The sequence below is a fragment of the Triticum urartu genome, chromosome 6 (genome assembly GCF_003073215.2).
Source record: "Triticum urartu cultivar G1812 chromosome 6, Tu2.1, whole genome shotgun sequence".
NCBI classification, from domain to species: Eukaryota; Viridiplantae; Streptophyta; class Magnoliopsida; order Poales; family Poaceae; genus Triticum; species Triticum urartu.
In genome coordinates this window covers 36,410,866-36,431,837 of record NC_053027.1, presented here as the reverse complement: position 1 = coordinate 36,431,837, position 20,972 = coordinate 36,410,866, and the positions used below count along the sequence as shown (strand labels likewise).

The window sequence follows — 20,972 nt, the reverse complement described above, 5'->3', positions numbered from 1 at the left end:
TCAAGCTTTTGCCTTTGTAATTAGCACGGTCGTACCCTAGCCGGTTGATGGCTTCATTCATTTGAAGTCGGGCTTTATGCCTTTTCTTTAAAAAATCGTTTGGTGGCACTAGGTGTGGCGCAACCTTAAGGGTGTGTGGCAAAAGAACACCCAGCCTACCGGCCCACATGAAAGTATTTGGTGTACATCCAAACAGTTTTCTTTCTGTACATAAGAAGTTTTTGTCTTTTTTGCCATGGATATGTTTTCTTGTAATTTTTCACGAATTTTCACATCAAAGTGGATTGGGCGCCCAGGTTTTCATACCCCCAAACCCCAGAATATGTATGATATTTCCCAATAGTTTTTTGAACTTAATGTTCATATAGGGGTGTGAAGCATCCAGGTGCTACAAATCCTCTTCCTACTGAGGGGGTGGGGGATACACAGGAGCACCTAGTTGCTCCACCCCCTATACAGAAATTAAATTAAAAAATACCAGGAAAATTCAAAAAATATTAGAATCTTGGATCTCAAACTTAGGTGCCGAGCGAATAGAAGTTTCATAGAAAAATACCAGGAAATGTATCCATGACGAACAAAATACAGTCTGAACTAAAATTCATCCAAGAAGTTTCTTTTGTATACATAAGAATTTTGACTTTTTTTTGGCCACGGATACATTTTCGGTATTTTTTTCACAAAATTAGACATGAAAGTAGATTGGGCACACAGGTTTCAGGTCCCAAAACCCTAGATTTTTTTTTTGTAATTTTTCAATGTTTCTTTGAACTTAATGTTCATATAGGGGTGTGGAGCACCCACCTCTTGCGTGTTCCGGGGCTTATGGTGTGCGTGGCGCCCAACTCCCATAAATGCTTTTAATTTTTTCAAAGAATTTTTAAACAAGTGTCATTGATAATACAAGCATGTATCATGTCACAATACTCTAAATCCAAATTGTAACACAGATCAAGAAAAAAAAAGACAAAATCAACACTAAATAGTCCGTAATGTAAGCCGTGCTTCATATTGGGTCATTATCGATATTGGTAACAAAAATGTATCATTTTTGTTTCTCTAGCTATGTTTCAAATTTTGATTTGAAATTTTATGATGTGTTCTGTTCTTGTGTATCTCCCCGCAAAAAAGAAAAGGTTATTGTGTACCCCTGTCATATTTTTGATATATTTCTTTGCAACTTTTAATAAACCTATCTACAGGTTTTATGTGCACCACAAGCCCCGTGTAACGGGGTCCGGCTTATGGTCTCCGTAAAAAAATGCCGCTGCGCACACGATTTTGGATAACAAGCCCATCAAGCCGTCCATGCATGGCAACAAAACGGCCCGGACCACACGATACTGGTACAACGCTCAGCCACCACCCTTCGATCAAACGTGGGAAGCAAATCTAACGACGCAAAGCTGATGGAGTGCCAACATTCCATCAGTCCAGAAAAACAATCTTCCAATACGATTTCATCAAATCAAAATCAAAAGGTAAAAAAGGGATGAACACACTCATACACGCCATAACGAATACTCAACATAATACCAGTATTCATGAATGTAATGTACTATTTTTTTATTGTAATTTAAAATTAATAATGTTGGCTAATTGCCAACAGACGATACAACTTAGCTGGAGTTCTACCACCACTATACTACTAGTATACTACCACCGGCACGACCTCGCGCAGCTCGTCCATGGAAAATCCACCTCGCAAAATTCCAAGCCCAACCAAAATGGCGTCGCACTCTTGATCCAGCACGGGGGTGCCGCCACCAGCACGCCTCAACTGGAAAAAAATCTCGACTTTGCGCGCTGGCCGTTGTTGTGGCCCCGCCGCGCCCTATCCTTATCCTTGCCGCCGCGCCCTGCCCGCCGCGGCCTTGGCCCGCCGGATCTCCTGCCGCCGCCGCCGCGCCGCCTTGTGCTGCATCTGCATCAGCTGCTGCTGCTGGTTCTGGTGGTGGTGCCCTCGGTGGACCCACGGCGCCGCCGCCAGAGCGGCGGTCTGCGGCGGCCTGCCCTCCTCGGCGTCGGCCTCCGCCGGCTCGTTGAGGTCCAGCGCCGGCCGGTCGGCGGCGCGCGGCTGAAGCTTCCATCTCCGCTGCCCCTCCTCCTCCTCCTCCGGCCGGTGCCGCTTCTTGTGCTGCAGAAGAGAGACACGTGGCGCCCGCGTTAGCCTCGCTTGCCAAGTTCGCGCGATACGGTTAGCGGGCGACACGAGGCCCCCAATCCGTCCCATCCAGGAAAGGAAGCCGCGGAAAACAGGAAAGAACTTGGCGTGGTCAATGGCGGATTGAATCGGGGAGTCCACCTCTCTCCAAACCGACGAGAGATTGCACCGCGAGCAAAACAGAAATCACTGTACACTAACAACGAACCGGATCGAACGAACGAACGACTGGTCCGAGCAGAGATTCATAGGAGGAAACAGGGGGAGAGCTCATCACCTTGCTCTGGTGAATCTGCTTGAGGCTGTCGTTGGTGCTCCGCGAGGTGTGCAGCCGGGCCCTGAAGTCCTCGATTTGCTGTTGGATTCACCACAGTGAGCGGGGAACAGTGTTAGAGGAACAGTGCCGCCGATTCCCGATCAAGACGGCTGAATAAATCGAGATTATTTCAAAACAAATCGCCGGAGCTCATCGGCCAATCCAATCCATGGGCGCGGAGGAGGGCGCGTGACGAGATCGGCAATGATTCCCCACGTAATTCGACAAAAAAGAGACAGCTCGAAGGAGGAGGAAAAGAAAAGGCGGAGGCCGTCACGGACCTTCAGGAGACGGGCGTTCTCGTGGGACAAGCTCGCGACCACGCCGCGCTGCTCCTGCGCCCACTGAACAGAGGCAGAGGAGGATGAACACGTCAACGAGGAGCACGAAATCGGAATCGAGGCGGGCTGGATTGGCGGAGGGAGGCGGGCGGGCGCAGATCTCGCGGCCCGGCGGCTCACCTTGTCCTGCGCGCAGGCCTTGGCCGCGTCCTCCGTGGCCGCCGCGGCGGCGGCCTCGGCGTGCTCGTCGTCCTCGGGGAAGGCGAGCGGGGTGTCCGGGCTGGCGACGCCCTCGCTCCTGCCGTCATCACCGGCCGCCGCGGGCTTCTCGGCCGGCGCCGCCGCAACGGCCCTCCGCGGCCGGCGCCGGCCCCACGAGGGGATCTCCGGCCGCGCCTGCTGCTGCTGCTTCTCCTGCTGGCGGCGGCGGCGGTTGCAGGCCCGCACGATGGACGGCAGGTCCGCGAGAATGGCGGCCACCTCGAGCTCACGCTCGCTGAACTCCCCCTCCCGCGCCGCGGCCGCCATGGATCTCGGCGAGCGAGCGAGCGAGGGGCCGGGTCTTGGGTGGGTTCTGCGCGGGCGTGCGGGCGGGCGGGCGATGGCGAGAGCAGGGGAGGAGGCGGAGGATTGGCCCGGCTGTTTTGGTTTAATAGCGAGGAAGCGCAGCGGGGCGGGGGCGGGGCGCCCCGTGCCGCCACGTGGCGCGGCGCGCGCGGGGATGAGGGGGCGCCGCGTGGGGCGGATGACAGGTGGGGCCCGGCCCGGCGCGCGGTGCGTATGACGGGCGGGCCCTGGCGTGCGGGGTGGGGGGGTTTGTGGTGGTTTGGTGGGTTTGTTGCCTCCTCCACGCCGCCAGATTTTTAGGCACTCTTGCCTCTCCGCCTGTCTTTCCTCCTTCTCCTCCTCTTCTCCTTCGACGTGTCTCACGTTCTTCTCTCTCTTTTTTTCATCCTCACTCCTGTGCACATTTCAAGGTTCTCTCTCGTTTTATTTATTTTCATTTCATTCTTGTGTGTATGATGGGCCACCGATTCTAAGAAAAGGGGCAGCTTGACTCACCAAATGCATGATTTCATAAAAAAACATTTTTTAGAACCTTTGATAAAAAATGTCTTGTATAATATTTAGTCGACGATTACAAGATCGTAATCCGAAGGCGTTTTTTGGTACGAAACTAATGCTAGCAATTTTTGTAACATAAATAACAAAATATTTGATTAATTGACAAATTGTTGACGTATATCCTCTTTTTGAAGTTCGGGGAAGGGAGGGGGGGGGGGGTTATGTAGCCGGAAAATCCCTAGCCTTCCATAGTAACCAAGCACCTTGCGAGAAGTATGTGATGACGACTTCCTTTTTTGTCGTTTGGCCTCAAACAAACCACTTGGGTTGTGTCCGGTGTGTACAACCTCTGCTGCTTCGGTGGTGTCGTGGTTGCCAGCTTGGGTCACCTGAGAAATTATGCATGAACGCATCTTTTAAGGTGTGTTTTCTGGACGGCGCTCCTCATCTGACAGCTACTGCACACGTGACACACCCTTTTGACGTCGACGGTGGAGCTATAAGAAATTCGCTGAGCGGACGGGCCGGCCTAAAAGTTACCTCGCAACTTCTACCTTCGTAGCCCAGATCTATCACCATCGTGTTTCCTTGATGGGTTGGGTGAGTCATGGCCCAATTTGTCCTCGGTCTGACTCCGCCACTGCAACACGCGTAAGAACACATTGCATGGATTTACCGAAGCATGACTCCCCTCTTTACCCCGCCATTATAGAAACTGATGATTACCACTGGTCTTTAGTGCTCTTTTGCCCACCAATTGTCTATGGCCGCGGCTGCTTTCTGTTGTAGGATCAACAATGGTGGTTGCTGGGAAGGAATTCCTTTGGAGGATACCGGTTCAACAAGAAGTCTGAGTAGTCAAGTGGCGGCTACCACCTCAGGATTGGATCATGGTCAACATGAGTGGTTCTTTTCACAGGATATTATGGAAAGAAGGTTGGGAATCGGTTGGGAGAGATCAAGAAGGTGGTGCCATTTTTGTTGGATCTAGTGCAATTACGGGTGCGCGCGACGGCCTTCATGTAGAATCAAATCTTTAATCCAGTCTATTTGCAATGCATACCAGTTGTTGATCCCTATTTAACCCCGGACTTATAGAAATTCATGCTTTGATCGAAAACATCTCGTATAATATTTAGTTAACCATTACAAAATCATAATTTCAAAGTGTATTTAGTAAAAAAATCTAACAGTAGCAACTTGTGTGACATAAACAACATATTATTTGATTAATTGATAGTCAAAGCACAATTTTAGATGATTAACATATGTACACCTTTTGGAGTCGAAGGGAGTATGTAGATGGAAAATCCCTAGCCTTTCGTACTAATCGAGTAGTTTGTGAGAAATATGTACTTTGCCTTTTATTGTCGTTTGGTCACAAACAAACTAGTTGGACGTGTCGGCCATGTACAAGCTATACTGCTTCGTTGGTGAAAGAGTATGGTGCCTCAATGTGTGGTTTTGATAATTGATGACATTCTCTATGGACTAATGGCTGCCTTGAGTTATATTTGAAGCATTTGTCCATAGGCATTTCTTGAAGTCCATGTGTTGGTTTCAAGGAGTTTATGAGATGACCAAGGTGCTATTCAAGGAATTATCCAAAGATCGGTCATGTAGAAGACATGATACAAGGTTGATCAAGACTAAGTCAAAGTGTGAATCAAGTTGATCAACATGCAGAGCGTAGAAGATGCATCGAAAGGGATCAAGTGATCCCATGGTATGGTAAGTATTGTCCATTACGCTTTGTGTACTATTCCATGGTCTACGTGAGAATTCTATGTGGAGAGATGACGTCCTTGAAGCTTGCCGTCCATTGTAGTGACAATGTACTTGTGAAGATGTGTCGAAGAGTGGCTCACCCATAGTGGAGTATCGAGGAGCAATCAACTAGTCTTCATCGAGCCAACACAATCAAGAAAGGTGGTCCAACTTGAGAAAGTCAAGACCGTCATCATCAAGCTCAAGTGTACTATGTGCAAGGCAAAGTTTTTCCCTTGATGGGTTTTCTATTTTATCGGTCTCATGATGGTAGTTGGGTGACCGGGTTGTAGGATCGATTGTCGTATTATCCAGGGGGGCTCTCGAGTGAGTAGCTTGATCGTATCGTTCGTAGAGAGCTCAAAACATTGCATCTTTGCATCATATTTCTTGGTTCTTGTTTGGTGTTTCTCTATGTGAGATTCGGAGCTTATGGTCATCTTCATGACAAGCTCGAGTTCATCGAAACCGGAGTTCACATGCATCTTCCATGATGTTTCACATGCATCTTTCATGATGTTTCCGATGTTGGGGTTTTTTCTCTCGTTTTATTTATTTTCATTCTTGTATGTATGATGGGCCTCCGATTCTAAGAAAAGGGGCAGCTTGACTCACCAAATGCATGCTTTCATAAAAATATATTTTTAGAACCGTTCATAAAAAATATCTTGTATAATATTTAGTCGACGTTTACAAAATCATAATCCAAAGGCGTTTTTAGTACGAAACTAATGCTAGCAATTTTGTGTAACATAAATAACAGAATATTTGATTAATTGATAGATGGTTGACATATATCCTCTTTTTGAAATCCGGGGGGAGGGGGTATGTAGCCGGAAAATCCCTAGCCTTCCATACTAACCAAGCACCTTGCGAGAAGTATGCAATAACGACTTCCTTTTTTGTCGTTTGGCCTCAAACAAACCACTTGGGTTGTGTCCCGCGTGTACAACCTCTGCTGCTTCGGTGGTGTCGTGGTTGCCAGCTTGGGTCATCCGAGAAATTATGCATGCATGCATCGTTTAAGGTGTGTTTTTTGGATGGCGCTCCTCATCTGACAGTTAATCCACATGTGACATGCCCTTTTGACGTTGATGGTGGAGCTATAAGAAATTCGCTAAGCGGACGGGGCGGCCTAAAAGTTGCCTCACAAATTCTACCTTCATAGTCCAGATCTACCACCATCATGTTTCCTTGATGGGTTGGGTGAGTCATGGCCCAATTTGTCCTCCATCCGACTCCGCCACTGCTTCACGCGTAAGAACACATTTGATGGATTTACCGGAGCATGACTCCCTTCTTTACCCCGCCATTATAGAAATTATTGGTTACCACTGGTCTTTAGTGCTCTTTTGCCCACCAATTGTCTATGGCCGCGACTGCCTTTTGTTTTAGGATCAACAATGGTGGTTGCTGGGAAGGAATTCCTTTGGAGGATACCGATTCAACAAGAAGTCTAAGTAGTCAAGTGGAGGCTACCACCTCAGGATTGAATCATGGTCAACATGGATGGTTCTTTCCACAGGACATTAAAAAAGGTTGGGAATCGGTTGGGAGAGATCAAGAAGGTGGTGCCATTTTTGTTGGATCTAGTGCAATTACGGGTGCGCGCGACGGCCTTCATGTAGAATCAAATCTTTGATCCAGTCTATTTGCAATGCATACCAGTTGTTGATCCCTATTTAACCCCGCAGTTATAGAAATTCATGCTTTGATCGAAAACATCTCGTATAATATTTAGTTAACTATTACAAATCATAATTTCAAAGTGTATTTAGTAAAAAATCTAACAGTAGCAACTTGTGTGACATAAACAACATATTATTTGATTAATTGATAGTCAAAGCACAATTTTAGATGATTAACATATGTGCACCTTTTGGAGTCGAAGGGAGTATGTAGATGGAAAATCCCTAGCCTTTCGTACTAATCAAGTAGTTTGTGAGAAATATGTACTTTGCTTTTTATTGTCGTTTGGTCACAAACAAACTAGTTGGACGTGTCGGCCATGTACAAGCTATACTGCTTCGTTGGTGAAAGAGTATGGTGCCTCAATGTGTGGTTTTGGTAATTGATGACATTCTCTATGGACTAATGGCTGCCTTGAGTTATATTTGAAGCATTTTTCCATAGGCATTTCTTGAAGTCCATGTGTTGGTTTCAAGGAGTTTATGAGATGACCAAGGTGCTATTCAAGGAATTATCCAAAGATCGGTCATGTAGAAGACATGATACAGGGTTGATCAAGACTAAGTCAAAGTGTGAATGATCAACACGCAAAGTGTAGAAGATGCACTGAAAGGGATCAAGTGATCACATGGTATGATAAGCATTGTTCATTACGCTTTGTGTACTATTCCATGGTCTACGTGAGAATTCTATGCGGAGAGATGACATCCTTGAAGCTTGCCTTCCATTGTAGTGACAATGTACTTGTGAAGATGTGTCGAAGAGTGGCTCACCCATAGTGAAGCATCGAGGAGCAATCAACTAGTCTTCATCGAGCCAACGCAATCAATAAAGGTGGTCCAACTTGAGAAAGTCAAGATCGTCATCATCAAGCTCAAGTGGACTATGTGCAAGGCAAAGTTTTACCCTTGATGAGTTCTCTATTTTATCAGTCTCATGATGGTAGTTGGGTGACTGGGTTGTAGGATCGATTGCCGTATTATCCAGGGGGGCTCTCGAGTGAGTAGCTTGATCGTATCGTTCGTAGAGAGCTCAAAACATTGCATCTTTGCATCATATTTCTTGGTTCTTGTTTGGTGTTTCTCTATGTGAGATTCGGAGCTTATGGTCATCTTCATGACAAGCTCGAGTTCATCGAAACCGGAGTTCACATGCATCTTCCATGATGTTTCCGATGTTGGGGTTTTTTCTCTCGTTTTATTTATTTTCATTCTTGTATGTATGATGGGCCTCCGATTCTAAGAAAAGGGGCAGCTTGACTCACCAAATGCATGCTTTCATAAAAATATATTTTTAGAACCGTTCATAAAAAATATCTTGTATAATATTTAGTCGACGATTATAAAATCATAATCCAAAGGCGTTTTTAGTAAGAAACTAATGCTAGCAATTTTGTGTAACATAAATAACAAAATATTTGATTAATTGATAGATGGTTGACATATATCCTCTTTTTGAAATCGGGGGGGGGGGTATGTAGCCGGAAAATCCCTAGCCTTCCATACTAACCAAGCACCTTGCGAGAAGTATGTAATAACGACTTCCTTTTTTTGTCGTTTGGCCTCAAACAAACCACTTGGGTTGTGTCCGGCGTGTACAACCTCTGCTACTTTGGTGGTGTCGTGGTTGCCAGCTTGGGTCATCCGAGAAATTATGCATGCATGCATCGTTTAAGGTGTGTTTTTGGATGGCGCTCCTCATTTGGCAGCTAATCCACATGTGACATGCCCTTTTGACGTCGATGGTGGAGCTATAAGAAATTCGCTAAGCGGATGGGCCGGCCTAAAGTTGCCTCACAAATTCTACCTTCATAGCCCAGATCTACCACCATCGTGTTTCCTTGATGGGTTGGGTGAGTCATGGCCCAGTTTGTCCTCCATCCGACTCCGCCACTGCTTCACGCGTAAGAACACATTTGATGGATTTACCGGAGCATGACTCCCTTCTTTACCCCGCCATTATAGAAATTATTGGTTACCTCTGGTTTTTAGTGCTCTTTTGCCCACCAATTGTCTATGGCTGCGGCTGCTTTTTGTTTTAGGATCAACAATGGTGGTTGCTGGGAAGGAATTCCTTTGGAGGATACTGATTCAACAAGAAGTCTGAGTAGTCAAGTGGCGGCTACCACCTCAGTATTGGATCATGGTCCACATGGGTGGTTCTTTCCATAGGACATTATGGAAAGAAGGTTGGGAGAGATCACGAAGGTGGTGCCATTTTTGTTGGATCTAGTGCGCTTACGGGTGCACGCGAGGACCTTCATGTAGAATCAAATCTTTGATCCAGTCTATTTGCAATGCATACCAGTTGTTGATCCCTACTTTACCCCACAATTATAGAAATTCATGCTTTGATAAAAAACATCTCATATAATATTTAGTTAATGATTACAAAATCATAATTTCAAAGTGTATTTAGTAAAAAATCTAACGATAGCAATTTGTGTGACATAAACAACATATTATTTGATTAATTGATAGTCAAAGCACAATTTTAGACGACTAACATATGTACACCTTTTGGAGTCGAAGGGAGTATGTAGATGGAAAAACCCTAGCCTTCCGTACTAATCAAGTACTTTGTGAGAAATATGTACTTGGATTTTTATTGACATTTGGTCACAAACAAACTAGTTGGACGTGTCGGCCATGTACAAGCTATACTGCTTCGTTGGTGAAAGAGTATGGTGCCCCAATGTGTGGTTTTGGTAATTGATGACATTCTCTATGGACTAATGGTTGCCTTGAGTTATATTTGAAGCATTTGTCCATAGGCATTTCTTGAAGCCATGTGTTGGTTTCAAGGAGTTTATGAGATGATCAAGGTGCCATTCAAGGAATTATCCAAAGACCGGTCATGTAGAAGACATGATACAAGGTTGATCAAGACTAAGTCAAAGTGTGAATCAAGTTGATCAACACGCAAAGCGTAGAAGATGCACCAAAAGGGATCAAGTGATCCCATGGTATGGCAAGTATTGTCCATTACGCTTTGTGTACTATTCATAGTCTACGCGAGAGTTCTATGCGGGGTTAGGTTGTGGTGTGCAAGTTCAAGTGGAGCATCACGAAGAGATCACATCCTTGAAGCTTGCCATCCATTTAGTGACAATGTACTTGTGAAGATGTGACGAAGAGTGGCTCACGCATAGTGGAGTATGGGGGAGCAATCAACTAGTCTTCATCGAGCCAACGCAATCAATAAAGGTGGTCCAACTTGAGAAAGTCAAGATCGTCGTCATCTAGCTCAAGTGGACTATGTGCAAGGCAAAGGTTTGCCCTTGATAGGTTTCCTATTTTACCGGTCTCATGGTGGTAGTTGGGTGACTGGGTTGTAGGATCGATTGTCGTACTATCTAGGGGAGCTCTCGAGTGAGTAGCTTGATCGTATCGTTCGTAGAGATCTCAAAACATTGCATCTTTGCATCGTCTTTGTTGGTTATTGTTTGGTGTTTCCCTATGTGAGATTCGGAGCTTATGGTCATCTTCATGACAAGCTCGAGTTCATCGAACCCAGAGTTCACATGCATCTTCCATGATGTTTCCGATGTTGGGGTTTTTGCTAGTTCTTCATTTATAGAGGTTTCACATATCTATATCATTGGCATTTTTCTACTGCCTCTTCTTACTATAACAAGCTTGAGTTTGCACTATTCAGAGCTCATTTATAGAAGTCATGGCATTTTGGGTTTTATTGTATCCATCTATTTTGCTTGGGCTTCTTTGTAACACTCCCGCGGTAGTAGCTCTCTGCGAAGCGGTAGTACAGCTTAAAAGCGGCACTTCCTATGTCCAGTTGTTGGGTAACGTAGTAATTTCAAAAAATTCCTACGCACACGCAAGATCATGGTGATGCATAGCAATGAGAGAGGAGAGTGTTGTCTACGTACCCTCATAGACCAGCAACGGAAGTGTTGACACAACGTAGAGGAAGTAGTCGTACGTCTTCCCGATCCGACCGATCCAAGTACCGAACGTACGACACCTCCGAGCTCCGCACACGTTCAACTCGGTGACGTCCCTCGAGCTCCGATCCAGCAAAGTGTCGAGGGAGATTTTCGTCAGCACGACGGCGTGATGACGGTGATGATGTTCTACCGACGCAGGGCTTCGCCTAAGCACCGCTACGATATGACCGAGGTGGAATATGGTGGAAGGGGGCACCGCACACGACTAAGGAACGATCACGAAGATCAACTTGTGTTTCATGGGGTGCCTCGTTGCCCCCGTATATAAAGGAGGGAGAGGGGGAGATGCGGCCGGCCCAAGGGGTGCGCCTGGAGGAGTCCTACTCCCACCGGGAGTAGGACTCCCCCCTCTTGCCTTGTTGGAAAAGGAAGGGGGAAGGGAGAAAGAGGAAAGGACCCCCCCTTCCTTGTCCTATTCGGACTAGGGGGAGGGGGCACGCGGCCTGCCCTGGCCGGCCCTCATCTTCTCCCTTAGGGCCCATGTAGGCCCAATAACCCCCCCCCCCCCCGGGGGGGGGGGGGGGGATTTCACCCGGAACGTTTCCGATATCCAAATATAGGCTTCCAATATATCAATCTTTATGTCTCGACCATTTCGAGACTCCTCATCATGTCCGTGATCACATCCGGGACACTGAACAACCTTCGGTACATCAAAACACAAAAACCCTAATTACGATCGTCACCGAACTTTAAGCGTGCGGACCCTACGGGTTCGAGAACTATGTAGACATGACCGAGACACGTCTCCGGTCAATAACCAATAGCGGAACCTGGATGCTCATATTGGCTCCTACATATTCTACGAAGATCTTTATCAGTCAGACCACATAACAATATACGTTGTTCCCTTTGTCATCGGTATGTTACTTGCCCGAGATTCGATCGTCGGTATCTCAATACCTAGTTTAATCTCGTTACTGGCAAGTCTCTTTACTCGTTACGTAATACATCATCCCGCAACTAACTTATTAGTTGCAATGCTTGCAAGGCTTGAGTGATGTGCATTACCGAGAGGGCCCAGAGATACCTCTCCGACAATCGGAGTGACAAATCCTAATCTCGAAATACGCTAACCCAACAAATACCTTCGGAGACACCTTTAGAGCACCTTTATAATCACCCAGTTACGTTGTGACGTTTGGTAGCACACAAAGTGTTCCTTCGGTAAATGGGAGTTGCATAATCTCATAGTCATAGGAACATATATAAGTTATGAAGAAAGCAATAGCAACAAACTAAACGATCAAGTGCTAAGCTAATGGAATGGGTCAAGTCAATCACATCATTATCCTAATGATGTGATCCCGTTAACCAAATAACAACTCATGTCTATGGTTAGGAAACATAACCATCTTTGATCAACGAGCTAGTCAAGTAGAGGCGTACTAGTGACACTCTGTTTGTCTATGTATTCACACATGTATTATGTTTCCGGTTAATACAATTCTAGCATGAATAATAAACATTTATCATGATACAAGTAAATAAATAATAACTTTATTATTGCCTCTAGGGCATATTTCCTTCAGTCTCCCACTTGCACTAGAGTCAATAATCTAGTTCACATCGCCATGTGATTTAATACCAATAGTTCACATCACCATGTGATTAACACCCATAGTTCACATCGACATGTGACCAACACCCAAAGGGTTTACTAGAGTCAATAATCTAGTTCACATCGCTATGTGATTAACACCCAAAGAGTACTAAGGTGTGATCATGTTTTGCTTGTGAGAGAAGTTTAGTCAATGGGTCTGCCACATTCAGATCCGTACGTATTTTGCAAATTTCTATGTCAACAATGCTCTGTACGGAGCTACTCTAGCTAATTGCTCCCACTTCCAATATGTATCCAGATTGAGATTTAGAGTCATCTGGATCAGTGTCAAAACTTGCGTCGACGTAACCCTTTACGACGAACCTTTTGTCACCTCCATAATCGAGAAACATATCCTTATTCCACTAAGGATAATTTTGACCAATGTCCAGTGATCTACTCCTAGATCACTATTGTACTCCCTTGCCAAACTCAGGGCAGGGTATACAATAGGTCTGGTACACAGCATGGCATACTTTATAGAACCTATGGCTGAGGCATAGGGAATGACTTTCATTCTCTCTCTATCTTCTGCCGTGGTCGGGTTTTGAGTCTTACTCAACTTCACACCTTGTAACACAGGGAAGAACTCCTTTTTGACTGTTCCATTTTGAACTACTTCAAAATCTTGTCAAGGTATGTACTCATTGAAAAACTTATCAAGCGTCTTGATCTATCTCTATAGATCTTGATGCTCAATATGTAAGCAGCTTCACCAAGGTCTTTCTTTGAAAAACTCCTTTCAAACATTCCTTTATGCTTTGCAGAATAATTCTACATTATCTCCGATCAACAATATGTCATTCACACATACTTATCAGAAATGTTGTAATGCTCCCACTCACTTTCTTGTAAATACAGGCTTCACCGCAAGTCTGTATAAAACTATATGCTTTGATCAACTTATCAAAGCGTATATTCCAACTCCGAGATGCTTGCACCAGTCCATAGATGGATCGCTGGAGCTTGCATTTTTTGTTAGTACCTTTAGGATTGAGAAAACCTTCTGGTTGCATCATATACAACTATTCTTTAATAAATCCATTAAGGAATGCATTTTTGTTTATCCACTTGCCAGATTTCATAAAATGCGGCTATTGCTAACATGATTCGGACAGACTTAAGCATAGATACGAGTGAGAAACTCTCATCGTAGTCAACACCTTGAACTTGTCGAAAACCTTTTTGCGACAATTCTAGCTTTGTAGATAGTGACACTACTATCAGCGTCCGTCTTCCTCTTGAAGATCCATTTATTCTCAATTGCTTGTCGATCAACGGGCAAGTCAACCAAAGTCCACACTTTGTTCTCATACATGGATCCCATCTCAGATTTCATGGCTTCTAGCCATTTTGCGGAATCTGGGCTCACCATCGCTTCTTCATAGTTCGTAGGTTCATCATGATCTAGTAGCACGAATTCTAGAACAAGATTACCGTACCACTCTGGTGCGGACTTACTCTGGTTGATCTACGAGGTTCGGTAGTAACTTGATCTGAAGTTTCATGATCATTATCATTAGCTTCCTCACTAATTGGTGTAGGTGTCACAGAAACCGGTTTCTATGATGTACTACTTTCCAATAAGGGAGCAGGTACAGTTACCTCATCAAGTTCTACTTTTCTCCCACTCACTTCTTTCGAGAGAAACTCCTTCTCTAGAAAAACTCCGAATTTAGCAACAAAAGTCTTGCCTTTGGATCTGTGATAGAAGGTGTACCCAACAATCTCCTTTGGGTATCCTATGAAGACACATTTCTTCGATTTGGGTTCGAGCTTATCAGGTTGAAGCTTTTTCACATAAGCATCGTAGCCCCAAACTTTCAGAAACGACAACTTTGGTTTCTTGCCAAACCACAGTTCATAAGGCGTCGTCTCAACGGATTTCGATGGTGTCCTATTTAACGTGAATGCAGTTGTCTCTAATGCATAACCCCAAAACGATAGTGGTAAATCGGTAAGAGACATCATAGATCGCACCATATCTAATAAAGTACGGTTACGACATTCGGATACACCATTACACTGTGGTGTTCCAGGTGGCGTGAGTAGTGAAACTATTTCACATTGTTTTAACTGAAGGCCAAACTCGTAACTCAAATATTCTCCTCCATGATCAGATCGTAGAAACTTTATTTTCTTGTTACGATGATTTTCCACTTCACTCTGAAATTATATGAACTTTTCAAATATTTCAGACTTTTGTTTCATCAATTAGATATACTCATATATGCTCAAATCATCTGTGAAGATCAAAAAATAATGATACCTGTCGTGAGATTCAATATTCATCGGACCACATACATCAATATGTATGATTTCCAACAAATCTGTTGCTCGCTCCATTGTTCCAGAGAACGGAGTCTTAGTCATCTTGCCCATGAGGTATGGTTCGCAAGCATCAACTGATTCATAATCAAGTGATTCCAAAAGCCCATCAGCATGGATTTTCTTCATGCGCTTTACACCAATATGACCTAAACGGCAGTGCCACAAATAAGTTGCACTATCATCATTAACTTCGCATCTTTTTGGCTTGAATATTATGAATATGTGTATCACTACGATCGAGATCCAACAAACCATTTTTGTTGGTGTGTATGAACATCGAAGGTTCTATTCATGTAAACAGAACAACAATTATTCTCTAACTTAAATGAATAACTGTATTGCAATAAACATGATCAAATCATATTTATGCTCAACGTAAACACCAAATAACACTTATTTAGGTCCAACACTAATCCCGAAAGTATAGGGAGTGTGCGATGATGATCATATCAATCTTGGAACCAATTCCAACACACATCGTCACTTCACCCTTAACTAGTCTCTGTTCATTCTATAACTCTTGTTTCGAGTTGCTAATTTTAGCAACCGAACAAGTATCAAATACTCAGGGGCTACTAGAAACACTAGTAAGGCACATATCAATTATCTGTATATCAAATATACCCTTTGTTCACTTTGCCATCTTTCTTATCCAGCAAATATTCACGGAATTTCCGCTTCCACTGATCATTTCCTTTGCAGTAGAAGCACTCAGTTTCAGGCTTTGGTCCAGCTTTGGGCTTCTTCACGGGAGTGACAACTTGCTTGTCATTCTACTTGAAGTTCCCTTTCTTTCCCTTTGCCCTTTTCTTGAAACTAGTGTTCTTGTCAATCATCAATACTTGATGCTCTTTCTTGATTTCTACCTTCGTCGATTTCAACATCACAAAGACCTCGGGAATCGTTTTCGTCATCCCTTGCATACTATAGTTCATCACGAAGTTCTATTAACTTGGTGATGGTGACTAGAGAACTCTGTCAATCACTATCTTATCTATAAGATTAACTCCCACTTGATTCAAGCGATTGTAGCATCCAGACAATCTGAGCATATGCTCACTGCTTGAGCTATTCTTCTCCATCTTTTAGCTATAGAACTCGTTGGAGACTTCATATCTCTCAACTCAGGTATTTGCTCGAAATATTTAACTTCAACTCCTAGAACATCTCATATGGTCCATGACATTCAAAACTTCTTTGAAGTCCCGATTCTAAGCCGTTAAGCATGGTGCACTAAACTATCAAGTAGTCATCATATTGAGCTAGCCAAACGTTCATAACGTCTGCATCCGCTCCTGCAATAGGCCTGTCACCTAGCGGTGCTTCAAGGACATAATTCTTCTGTGCAGCAATGAAGTTAATCCTCAGATCACGGATCCAATCCGCATCATTGCTACTAACATTTTTCAACATAGTTTTCTCTAGGAATATATAAAAAATTAAATGGGGAGCAATATCGCGAGCAATTGATCTACAACATAGATATGCTAATACTACCAGGACTAAGTTGATGATAAATTAAAGTTCAATTAATCATATTACTTAAGAACTCCCACTTAGATAGACATCCCTCTAATCCTCTAAGTGATCACGTCATCCAAATCAACTGAACCATGTCCGATCAACACGTGAGATGGAGTAGTTTCAATGGTGAACATCACTATGTTGATCATATCTACTATATGATTCACGCTCGACCTTTCGGTCTCCGTGTTCCGAGGCCATATCTGTTATATGCTAGGCTCGTCAAGTTTAACCTGAGTATTCCGCGTGTGCAACTATTTTGCACCCGTTGTATTTGAACGTAGAGCCTATCACACCCGATCATCACGTGGTGTCTCAGCATGAAGAACTTTCGCAACGGTGCATACTCAGGGAGAACACTTATACTTTGATAATTTAGTGAGGGATCATCTTATAATGCTACCGTCAATCAAAGCAAGATAAGATGCATAAAAGATAAACATCACATGCAATGAATATAAGTGATATGATATGGCCATCATCATCTTGTGCTTGTGATCTCCATCTCCGAAGCACCTCCATGATCACCATCGTCACCGGCGCGACACCTTGATCTCCATCGTAGCATCGTTGTCGTCTCGCCAATCTTATGCTTCTACGACTATCGCTACCGCTTAGTGATAAAGTAAAGCATTACAGGGCGATTGCATTGCATACAATAAAGCGACAACCATATGGCTCCTGCCAGTTGCCGATAACTCGGTTACAAAACATGATCATCTCATACAATAAAATTTAGCATCATGTCTTGACCATATCACATCACAACATGCCCTGCAAAAATAAGTTAGTCGTCCTCTACTTTGTTGTTGCAAGTTTTACGTGGCTGCTACGGGCTTAGCAAGAACCGTTCTTACCTACGCATCAAAACCACAACGATAGTTTGTCAAGTTGGTGTTGTTTTAACCTTCGCAAGTACCGGGCGTAGCCACACTCGGTTCAACTAAAGTTGGAGAAACTAACACCCGCCAGCCACCTGTGTGCAAAGCACGTCGGTAGAACCAGTCTCGCGTAAGCGTACGCGTAATGTCGGTCCGGGCCGCTTCATCCAACAATACCGCCGAACCAAAGTATGACATGCTGGTAAGCAGTATGACTTAAATCGCCCACAACTCACTTGTGTTCTATTCGTGCATAACATCAACGCATAAAACCTAGGCTCGGATGCCACTGTTGGGTAACGTAGTAATTTCAAAAAAATTCCTACGCACACGCAAGATCATGGTGATGCATAGCAACGAGAGAGGAGAGTGTTGTCTATGTACCCTCGTAGACCGGCAACGGAAGTGTTGACACAATGTAGAGGAAGTAGTCGTACGTCTTCCCGATCCGACTGATCCAAGTACCGAACATACGGCACCTCCGAGTTCTGCACACATTCAACTCGGTGACGTCCCTCGAGCTCCGATCCAGCAAAGTGTTGAGGGAGAGTTTCGTCAGCACGACGGCGTGATGACGGTGATGATGTTCTACCGACGCAGGGCTTCGCCTAAGCACCGCTATGATATGACCGAGGTGGAATATGGTGGAAGGGGGCACCGCACACGACTAAGGAACGATCACGAAGATCAACTTGTGTGTCATGGGGTGCCCCCTTGCCCCCGTATATAAAGGAGGGAGAGGGGGAGATGCGGCCGGCCCAAGGGGTGCGCCTGGAGGAGTCCTACTCCCACCGGGAGTAGGACTCCCCCCTCTTGCCTTGTTGGAAAAGGAAGGGGGAAGGGAGAAAGAGGAAAGGGGGCGCCCCCCCCCCTTCCTTGTCCTATTCGGACTAGGAGGGGAGGGGGCGCGCGGCCTGCCCTGGCCGGCCCTCCTCTTCTCCCTTAGGGCCCATGTAGGCCCAATAACCCCCCAGGGGGGGGTCCGGTAACCCCCCGGTACTCCGGTAAAATCCCGTTTTCACCCGAAATGTTTCCGCTATCCAAATATAGGCTTCCAATATATCAATCTTTATGTCTCGACCATTTCGAGACTCCTCGTCATGTCCGTGATCACATCCGGGACACCGAACAACCTTCGGTACATCAAAACACAAAAACCCTAATTACGATCGTCATCGAACTTTAAGTGTGCGGACCCTACGGGTTCGAGAACTATGTAGACATGACCGAGACACGTCTCCGGTCAATAACCAATAGCGGAACCTGGATGCTCATATTGGCTCCTACATATTCTACGAAGATCTTTATCGGTCAGACCGCATAACAATATACGTTGTTGCCTTTGTCATCGGTATGTTACTTGTCGAGATTCGACCGTCGGTATCTCAATACCTAGTTTAATCTCGTTACCGGCAAGTCTCTTTACTCGTTCCGTAATACATCATCCCACAACTAACTTATTAGTTGCAATGCTTGCAAGGCTTGAGTGATGTGCATTACCGAGAGGGCCCAGAGATATCTCTCCGACAATCGGAGTGACAAATCCTAATCTCGAAATACGCCAACCCAACAAATACCTTCGGAGACACCTGTAGAGCACCTTTATAATCACCCAGTTATGTTGTGACGTTTGGTAGCACACAAAGTGTTCCTCCGGTAAACGGGAGTTGCATAATCTCATAGTCATAGGAACATATATAAGTTATGAAGAAAGCAATAGCAACAAACTAAACGATCAAGTGCTAAGCTAATGGAATGGGTCAAGTCAATCACATCATTCTCCTAATGATGTGATCCCGTTAACCAAATAACAAATCATGTCTATGGTTAGGAAACATAACCATCTTTGATCAACGAGCTAGTCAAGTAGAGGCATACTAGTGACACTCTGTTTGTCTATGTATTCACACATGTATTATGTTTCCGGTTAATACAATTCTAGCATGATTAATAAACATTTATCATGATACAAGGAAATAAATAATAACTTTATTATTGCCTCTAGGGCATATTTCCTTCACCAGTACTGCGGCTACTACCGCTGCTTCTGGGGACTCGACTTTTCATGTCGGGTTGCATGACAGTAGAACGATAGTGCTGGCGGTAGTACCGCCCGCCCACTACCACTCCACTTCTGCTTTTTTCAGCCTCTGCACTCGTTTGCCTCTTCGCGGTTGTAGGGCGGTAGTAAGGTGTGGTAGTACCACTTATAAGTGGTACTGCCGCGGTACTCTCCCCTACCTCTATTCCTTCCCTGTGTACTGCAACCCCAGCTATAGTACCGCTAGGGGGAGCGGCAGTACCGCTCCAGGGGCACCATACCTCCTCGGGGTGCTTCACCTTTGCACTATACTCCAAGATCTTCCGCCTGAGCAATAGTATGGCTCCATGGAGCACTAGTACCGCTTGCTTGCATCCAGTACACATAACAGTTGGATTTTTTTGGGGGGGGGGGTATAGAAGGGGGTCTTCTTCCCCAATGGACCTTATTTCTTCAGCTCGTGTTCTTTCCCCATTGTTGACCTTCTTCGAGCTTGCTAACTCTCCATCCCTCCAATGATTATTGCTAGTTCTTGAGGGAAAAGAGAGAGGAGATCTAGATCTATGTTTCCACCAATCACTTTCTCCTCTATGTGAGGGGAATCCCTCCAATGATTCTTGCTAGTTCTTGGAGTTCTTAGTGATCTCCTAGTTCTTCCTCTCATATTCCTCCATTGCTTTTTTTGCTTTGGTGGGATTTGGGAGTGAGGGACTTGACCACTTCGTGTGTTCTTGCCATTGCATTAGTTGCATCAATTTGGGTTCTCCACGGTGATATGTGGAAGTGAAAAGTTGAGAAGCTTATCACTCTTGGGTGCTTGGTACCCTAGAGCTTGTTCCTCTTGGGTGCTTGGGCGTCCTAGATGGTTGGTGGTCTCTCGAAGCTCAATCATTGTGGTGTAAAGCTCTGGGCAAGCGTCGGGGTCTCCAATTAAGATGTGGAGATTTCCTCAAGTAGTATGTATCGGTTCCGGTGACCGCCCCCAAGGGTTGCCATTTGTATGGGTTCGGTGACCGCCCTCAAGGGTCCCTTAGTGGAATTATGACATCTTGCGTTATGCAAAGGCGTGAGGAGATTACGGTGGCCCCTAGTGGCTTTTTAGGGAGTATTGTGCCCCCACACCGCTCCAAACGGATATTAGCATCTGCAAGGGTGTGAACTTCGAGATACATCGTCGTCTCTGCGTGCCTCGGTTATCTCCAAGAGGGAGAGGTTTGACAAGTCTAGATAGACAGACAAATCAATAGCTCTCGGGATAGAGGTAGCCAAGGAGCACCCTTGTGATCGTGAGCACCATGATCAATATCGATGAAGCAAGATGTAGGCTTTTATTTCCACCGCGA

General features: G+C 44.9%; 1 protein-coding gene across 1 annotated transcript; it reads right to left on the bottom strand.

Annotated features, from left to right (window-relative positions):
- Positions 1–1,545: 1,545 nt before the first annotated feature.
- On the bottom strand, positions 1,546–3,709 carry LOC125515189. Its single transcript, XM_048680627.1, has 4 exons — positions 2,942–3,709; positions 2,762–2,824; positions 2,442–2,519; positions 1,546–2,137 (listed from the first exon to the last, which is right to left on the bottom strand). Exons 1-4 carry the CDS (start codon positions 3,287–3,289, stop codon positions 1,841–1,843), a joined length of 786 nt encoding a protein of 261 aa, XP_048536584.1. The 5' UTR covers positions 3,290–3,709; the 3' UTR covers positions 1,546–1,840.
- Positions 3,710–20,972: the final 17,263 nt, after the last annotated feature.